At 26.4% G+C, this 9,154-nt stretch overlaps 1 protein-coding gene across 1 annotated transcript in view; it reads right to left on the bottom strand.

Annotated features, from left to right (window-relative positions):
- Window positions 1-7,155: 7,155 nt before the first annotated feature.
- Window positions 7,156-9,154, bottom strand: part of elp4 (elongator acetyltransferase complex subunit 4) — a 92,641-nt gene continuing 90,642 nt past the window's right edge. Inside the window, exon 10 of the mRNA XM_073837355.1 lies at window positions 7,156-7,791. Within this exon, the coding sequence (XP_073693456.1) occupies window positions 7,681-7,791 (111 nt within the window). The 3' untranslated portion in view covers window positions 7,156-7,680. The remainder of the gene's footprint in view (window positions 7,792-9,154) is intronic.

The raw sequence follows: 9,154 nt of genomic DNA, 5'->3' as shown, positions 1-9,154 counted from the left end.
AGTTTTTTTCTGTCATGATTTTTCAAAAATCAAAACTTTTACGACTCAATGAACATCATTTAAGTAAAATTATTCAGAATTGACAAAATGTGTATTCTTCATGATTTTCTAAAATTTAGAACTTTACGACTCTTAATGAAAATGATTTTTCAAGTAAAATTATTTAGAATTAAAAACATTTATTATCTTCACGATTCTTCAAAATTCATACCTTTTAATACGACTCTTTATGAAAATTAATGTAATTTTTGAGTAAAATCATTTAGAATTGAAAGTTTATTTCTTCATGATTTTCCAAAATTCAGAACTTTACGTCTCTTAATGAAAATTATTTCATTATTGACATTATGAACATTATGGCCATTATTTTTAAGTAAATGTATTTAGAATGAAAAACATTTGTTTCTATCTTCATGATTTTCCAAAATTCTAAAATTTTAATATGACTCTTCTTGAAAATGTACCTAATCTTCAAGTAAAATCATTTAGAATTGAAAAAAAAAAAAATTCTTCATGATTTTCCAAAATTCAGAACTTTACGACTCTTCATGAAAATGAATCTTATTTTCAAGTACAAATATTTAGAATTGAAAAATGTTTTTATTTCTTCATGATTTTCTAAAATTCAGAAATTTATGACTCTTAATGAAACATTTTCAAGTAAAATTATTTAGAATTGAAAACATGTTTCTATCTTCATGATTTACCAAAATTCTAAACTTTTAATACGACTTTTCATTTGAGTAAAATTATTTAGAATTGACAAAATGTTTTCTTCATGATTTTCTAAAATTCAGAACTTTACGACTCTTAATGAAAATTAATTTTTTGAAGTAAAATTATTTAGAATTAAAAAAAAAAGATTTTTCTTCATGATTTTCCAAATTTCAGAACTTTACGACTCTTAATGAAAATTAATATTATTTTCAAGTAAAAAATATTTAGAATTGAAAAGAAATGTTTTTATTTCTTCATGATTTTCCAAAATTCAGAACTTTACGTCTCTTAATGAAAATGAACATTATTTTTAAGTAAATGTATTTAGAATTAAAAACATTTGTTTCCATCTTCATGACTGTCCAAAATTCATACCTTTTAATACGACTCTTTATGAAAATTAATGCAATTTTTTAATAAAATCATTTAGAATTGAAAGTTTCTTTTTTCACGATTTTCCAAAATTCAGAACTTTTAATACGACTCCAAAAGAAATGTTTTGAGTAAAATCATTTAGAATTGAAACATTTTTTTTCTTCATGATTTTCCAAAATTCAGAACTTTGTCTCTTAATAAAAATGAACATTATTTTTAAGTAAATGTATTTAGAATGAAAAACATTTGTTTCTATCTTTATGATTTTCCAAAATTCAAAATTTTTAATACAACTCTTCATGAAAATGTACCTGATCTTCAAGTAAAATCATTCAGAATTGAAAAAAATTGATTTTTCTTCATGATTTTCCAAATTTCAGAACTTTACGACTCTTAATGAAAATGAATATTATTTTCAAGTGAAAAATATTTAGAATTGAAAAGAAATGTTTTTATTTCTTCATGATTTTCTAAAATGCAGAACTTTATGACTCTTCATGAAACATTTTCAAGTAAAATTATTTAGAATTGAAAACATTTGTTTCTATCTTTATGATTTTCCAAAATTCAGAACTTTTAATCTGACTCAATGAACATAATTTGAGTAAAACTATTTAGAATTGACAGTTTTCTTCATGATTTTCCAAAATTCATACCTTTTAATTCGACTCTTTATGAAAATTAATGTAATTTTTAAGTAAAATCATTTAGAATTGAAAGTTTATTTTTTCACGATTTTCGAAAATTTAGAACTTTTAATATGACTCTTAATGAAAATTTTCGAGTAAAATCACTTGGATTTGAAAAAAAGCTTTTTTCTTCATGATTTTCCAAAATTCAGAACTTTACATCTCTTAATGAAAATGAACATAATTTTTAAGTAAATGTATTTAGAATGAAAAACATTTGTTTCTATCTTCATGATTTTCCAAAATTCTAAATTTTTAATATGACTCTTCATGAAAATGTACCTGATCTTCAAGTAAAATCATTCAGAATTGAAAAAAATTATTTTTCTTCATGATTTTCCAAATTTCAGAACTTTACGACTCTTAATGAAAATGAATATTATTTTCAAGTAAAAAAATATTTAGAATTGAAAAGAAATGTTTTTATTTCTTCATGATTTTCCAAAATACTGAACGTTACGACTCTTAATGAAAATTTTCGAGTAAAATCACTTAGATTTGAAAAAAAGCTTTTTTCTTCATGATTTTCCAAAATTCAGAACTTTACGTCTCTTAATGAAAATGAACATTATTTTTAAGTAAATGTATTTAGAATGAAAAACATTTGTTTCTATCTTCATTATTTTCCAAAATTCAAAACTTTTAATACAACTTTTCATGAAAATGTACCTAATCTTTAAGTAAAATCATTTAGAATTGAAAAAAAAAAAATCTTCATGATTTTCCAAAATTCAGAACTTTATGACTCTTAATGAAAATGAATATTATTTTCAAGTAAAAAAATATTTAGAATTGAAAAGAAATGTTTTTATTTCTTCATTATTTTCTAAAATGCAGAACTTTATGACTCTTAATGAAACATTTTCAAGTAAAATTATTTAGAATTGAAAACATTTGTTTCTATCTTTATGATTTTCCAAAATTCAGAACTTTTAATCTGACTCAATGAACATAATTTGAGTAAAACTATTTAGAATTGACAATTTTTTCTTCATGATTTTCCAAAATTCATACCTTTTAATTCGACTCTTTATGAAAATCAATGTAATTTTTATATAAAATCATTTAGAATTGAAAGTTTATTTTTTCATGATTTTCCAAAATTTAAAACTTTTAATGACTCTTAATGAAAAGTTTCGAGTAAAATTATTTAGAATTGAAAACATTTGTTTCTATCTCTAATTCAGAACTTTTAACACGACTCAATGAAAGTGAACATTTCTATCTTCACGATTTTCCAAAATTCAGAACTTTTAATACGACTCTTTATAAAAATGAACATATTTTTAGAGTAAAATCAATTAGAGTTGAAAATATATCTTTCTTTCTTTTAATACGACTCCTAATGAAAGTGAACACCATTTTCAAGTAAAGTAATTCATAATTAAAAACATTACCACAAACTACGCGTTTAAAGACACACCAGCTCGTCAAAAGCCCTCTCTTCTCTCCACATACCTCATAACCACCAAAGAGCTGGTGAACAAAGGCACCAGCCGACTCCACACAACTCAGACATCACAAAAACACACCACAATAGAAAAGGCCTATGCCATTCAGCACTGCCAGCTCTTGTTTTGGTAGAGTTACGATGGTCTAAAAAGAAGAAAAAAAGCGAGTGAGCGTGGGGGGAGGAGAAAGAGGGAAGAAACGAGGAGAATAAAGCGGTCCGAGCCGAGCGCAGGGAGAGATGAAGCGATTGTGTGGCAGAATGAGTTATTTTGCTTCACTTGCTGTCTCAGCGGGAGGGCCGAGGGGAGGGACGCGGAGGGAAAGTGTCCGCGTGGAAGGGATTTTGGGGGTGGTAGGTTTGGTCCTGACGTTAGTTGGGTCAGGTAGTGGCTTATGGGACTAAAGGACAGCTCTACAAACACCTACAAAGACAGCAATGGAAGCATTTAAAGCCAAGTTATACTTGGACAAAACTGTTATATTTCACTTTCAACAAAGCTATTAGTCTTATACATGTAGTTTTGGGCTCAAATAATTAATAAACTATGTTTGTTCTTAAAATATATTCTTGACACACTACATTAATATTTAAGGGCCAAAGATGCAGTTTTTTTTCATGCACCTTTTTGGTTTTTAATAAAGTGATTTTTTTATACTAGTGGAAAGAAAACATCCAAAAGACAGTGTTAAGTGTGTCTTTTATAGCACTTTATCTATTTGTGTCAATAGATTTCAGTTACAATACATATTTCTCAAAATGAGTTTTTTTCTATACACTGAGCCATAAATCTCCACTTCAGTAGCACTTACAGACACCAAACTTTATATTTTTATTCCCATCTATATCCTTAAGGTTTTTAAAGAGGGATTTGTTCATATATAATTTCCTTTTTTTTTTTTTTTTTACAACATTTTATTCCTCAAAAAATGGTAAAAATATAGTGTTTCCCGTCTGTTCTAAGTTTTTTCTGAATTATGGAGTGACAAAATGAGATACTCTGTAAAAACTTTTGACACTAATATGTCAAAAAATTTTTACAAATAATTTTGAAACGGACTTTACATTTTTGTTCTAGAAATGTATGCAAATTAGCGCATATTTCATTAAATAATGCCTCATTTGCATATTTAAATGTAACATTTTAGAAAACTTGTAATACAAAATATGTTTGCAATTATCAATGAAATCAATCAACTGGGTAAGTAAGGTCATAACTATTAGTTTTTTTTTACCCTATTCACCTGTGTCTCACCTTAAGTGGACCAATCATACTAATAAACAGATAATTCATATAGATAAATCCATAATTTGGGACAAAAGGAATAAACTGATACAGCTGTATCTGTTTACAGACAGTGAAAATGAGGCTATAAAACATTAATGTGTGTATGAAAACATACCTGCCTCATGAATATATGCTTTCACAAGCAAATTTATTCAGCAGAAATGAATAATTTGTGGATGCATTTTTACATTACAAATAGATTTTCCTCCAAAGTCGAGCAGGATAACATCCGCTGAAATTTAAGTGGTAATATTATAAATGTAAAATAGTCTTATTATATATTAATTGTAAATGAATGCAGTATCTTATTGTGAAACCTGTTTAAGAAATAGAGAAAGGAGATCATAATATAATATAATATAATATAATATAATATAATATAATATAATATAATATAATATAATATAATATAATATAACATAATATAATACAATAGAATAGAATAGAATAGAATTTAAAGACTTATTTTTTAAATAATTCTGCTCACTAAGCCTGCATTTTTTTTATCCAAAAATACAGTGAATGCAGTAATATTATGAATTTTTTTACTATTTAAAATATCTGCTTTCTATTTGAATATATTTTAAAATGCTATTTATTCCTGATATCAAAGATACATTTTCAGCATCATTACTCATTGTCACGTGATCCTTCAAAAATCCTTCTAACATGTAAAAATTCTACTCAAATCAGAAAATCAGAATGATTTCTGAAGGTTCATGTGTCCGGAGTAATGATGCTAAAATTCAGCTTTAAAATAATAGGAATAAATTGCATTTTTAAATATATTCAAATAGTAAACAGTTATTTTAAATAGTAAAAGTATTTCAAAATTTTACTGTTTTTTTCTGTACTTTAAATCAAAATAAATGCAGGCTTGGTGAGCAGAAGAGACTTTTGACTGGTAGTGTTTAATATAATATAATATAATGGTGAGTAATGGTCAAATTTGGAAAATAGGCCACCTTTCGATTCAAAGGGATGTAAAATATATTGGTGTCAAGAAAAAGAAGCCTATATTTTTAAGAAAATTAAGTTGAGTGACAATTTATGCACATTTTGCTTAAAAATGTTAATTACTTTCATGCATTTAGACATATTTCCAAATAATTACCATTATTCTCAAAGGAGATTTTCATTAATGTAAAAGTTTTTTCTTACTTACCATAGCTGTAAATGACATTTTATACAGCATGAATTAAAGACCAAATCTTACCATGATGTATGCAAACAATTTAAGTATATCATTATTTTTTCATAGTATAGTAATGAGTAAAAACTGAAAAAAAAAAAAAAAAAAATGACAGAAAGAGAGAAACTACAGTACAGACCAAAAGTTTGGACACACCTTTGAACCAAAGTTTTCTTTATTTTCATGACTATGAAAATTGTAGATTCACACTGAAGGCATCAAAACTATGAATTAACACATGTGGAATTATATACATAACAAAAAAAAGTGTGAAACAACTGAAAATATGTCATATTCTAGGTTCTTCAAAGTAGCCACATTTTGCTTTGATTACTGCTTTGCACACTCTTGGCATTCTCTTGATGAGCTTCAAGAAGTAGTCACCTGAAATGGTTTTCACTTCACAGGTGTGCCCTGTCAGGTTTAATAAGTGGGATTTCTTGCCTTATAAATGGGGTTGGGACCATCAGTTGTGTTGTGCAGAAGTATATATAGTATATATATAGTATATATAGAATTAAATATAATTCCACATGTGTTAATTCATAGTTTTGATGCCTTCAGTGTGAATCTACAATTTTCATAGTCATGAAAATAAAGAGAACTCTTTGAATGAGAAGGTGTACTGTATGTGTCAAGTCCTGTATTTGAATATATTTCAGCTTTAATTAATTATATTCTAAACAGAGCAACATTATGAACCCAAAATAATCATACAGGTTGAATGTTCAGAATTCCTGACTTTATGACTTTTAATCCAAATGAAAATCATTTTTATGCAAAATAATTCAGAATTGAAAACATTTGTTTCTTTCTTCGTGGTTTTTCAAAAATTCAGAACTTTACGACTCAATGAAAATGAACATTATTTTCCAGTAAAATCATTTAGAAATGAAAACAAACTATTTCTTTCTTCATGATTTTCCAAAACGCAGAACTTTTATTACAACCCTTAATGAAAATGATCATTTAAGTAATTTTTTTTAGAATTGAAATTTGAAATTCAGGATTTTAATGACTCTTCATGAAAATGAAAATTATTTTCAAGTAAAATTATTTATAATTGAAAACATTTGTTTCTTTCTTCATGATTCTCCAAAAATGTTGAACTTTCAATATTACTTCTAATGAAAACAAACATCATTTAATTAAAATGATTTAGAATTGAAAAAAAAAAAAAAAATTCATGATTTTCCAGAATTCAGAACTTTACTTGAAAATGATGTTCATTTTCATTGAGTTGTATTCCAATTTCTGCATTTTGGAAAATCACGAAGAAAGAAACAAATGTTTTCGATTCTAAATACTTTACTTGAAAATGATGTTCATTTTCATTAAGAGCTGTAAAGTATTTAGAATTGAAAACATTTGTTTCTTTCTTCGTGATTTTCCAAAATGCAGAAATTTGAATACAACTCAATGAAAATGAACATCATTTTCAAGTAAAATCATTTAGAATTCAAAAAAACGTCTTGATGTATCATATAGGTTGAATGTTCAGAATTCCATAAATCAATCAAGAAGAAAAAAAAATGTTTTCTGCCGCAAAGCTCGTTTTGAATAACATGACATATGTGAATAAATACATGAAATTTTTTACATTTCTTTTAGAAACTTTATTGACACCAAATATTTATTAGCTTACTAAGCTAATAAACATCAGGAAGCCAAGCACTGAAAAGACACTGGTAGCCAAACTCCGTTATTGATATTTGTGTCACATTCTCGTTTTAGCCAAAGACAGCAACAGGCACTTGTCAGGTTTTTCTGACCCTGAACATGACTTGTATGTTTCCACGTGTTGTGTAGTTACTAAATGTTACTGCATCTTAATCTCATTGACTAATAATGAGAGTAAGTGTGTCAATGCAGGTGTTACTGTAACCTAGTACTAGTATAGTGCAGCTCCAGCGCTCTCCTGCCCTTGAACATCACGGGGGGTGGACGGTGCAGGAGGAAGGGGAATACGCTAGAAATCTAGGTGCTTGTTGCCCGTGGCAGTGGTGCCACATCCTGCTGCCAGTTCTGTTTTACTCACTCGACTCACCGTCTCTGACAGGTCTGGAGGCAAATGCAGTCTCTGAAAAAGAGAGAAAGAGAGAGAGGATGTTAGAGGAAGGCTAAAAAATTATGTGGAGGGCATGTGATAAAGCTACAAACTGGTACATTAATTGTATGTTGATTGATTGTTTTGGCATTAACCATAATACTGTCTGATTACTATATAGAAGCAGTGAAGAAGAGACCTTTTAAACTCACCAAAGCTGTATTTATTTGATCAAAAATACAGCAAATTTGTAAAATATTATTACAATTTAGATAGCCATTTTCTACTTCAATATTTTTTTTAAAGTAATTTATTCCTGTGATGCAAAGCTGCATTTTCAGCATCATTACTCCAGTCTTCAGTGTCACATGATCCTTCAGAAATCAGTCTAATATGCTGATTTGCAGCTTAAGAAAAATTTCTTGTGATTATCAGTGTTAAACAAATATTATTTTCTTTGATGAACAGGAAGTCCAAAAGAGCCAGCATTTATTTGCAACAGAAATAGCTAATGGTTAGCATTTTACTAACTAACAATGCAATTATCTAAAAAAATACAAAGCATATAAGTATATTTCACTGAATTCTACAATTGTCTTCTCTTGAAAATGTATGTAAAGCCGCTTTATATATACAATTTTCTTGTTAGTTACAAAAAGCTTGAAAATATATATCTATATATTTATATTAGATGATATGCAATAAAATGGCTAAATAAAACTAAAAACTAAAATAAAAATAAATTAAGACTAAATGGAAATATTGAAAAAAAAGACAAAAATTGCTGAAATCAATACAATAAACAAACTAAAATTTAACCTAAAGATGGAGGATGAAAAATGTATACGACTTATAAAATGTAAACTTATAAAATGTAAATGAAAATTAGGCATATTGTCTTGGAAGCAATAAAATGGCTAAAACTAAAATAAAAATAAATAAAGACTAAATGGAAATATTGAAAAAAAGACAAAAGCTGTTGAAAAAAAAAATTTAACTAAAGCTGGAGAGAAAAAAAAGAAAAAATGTATACTAGATGAAAAATGTTAACTTATAAAATGTAAATGAAAATTAGACATTTCTAAAACATGGCTAAAATTAAAAAATAAATGAAGACTAAATGGAAATATTTTTAAAAAATTACAAAAGCTGTTGAAAAAAGACAAAAACATTAATACAATTTAAACTAAAGTTGAAAAAAGATTAAATAAATAAATAAATAAATAAATAAATAAATATATATATATATATATATATATATATATATATATATATAAAATAAAAATAAAGACTAAATGGAAAAGCTGTAGAAAAAAAGACAAATTACTACAATTTAAACTAAATCTGAAAAAAATTAAATGAATAAAATGACAAAATAATAAAAAAATATAAAAAA

This window comes from Garra rufa, chromosome 3 (genome assembly GCF_049309525.1).
Source record: "Garra rufa chromosome 3, GarRuf1.0, whole genome shotgun sequence".
In the NCBI taxonomy this organism is placed as follows: domain Eukaryota; kingdom Metazoa; phylum Chordata; class Actinopteri; order Cypriniformes; family Cyprinidae; genus Garra; species Garra rufa.
This window is presented reverse-complemented; position numbering and strand designations above follow the sequence as displayed.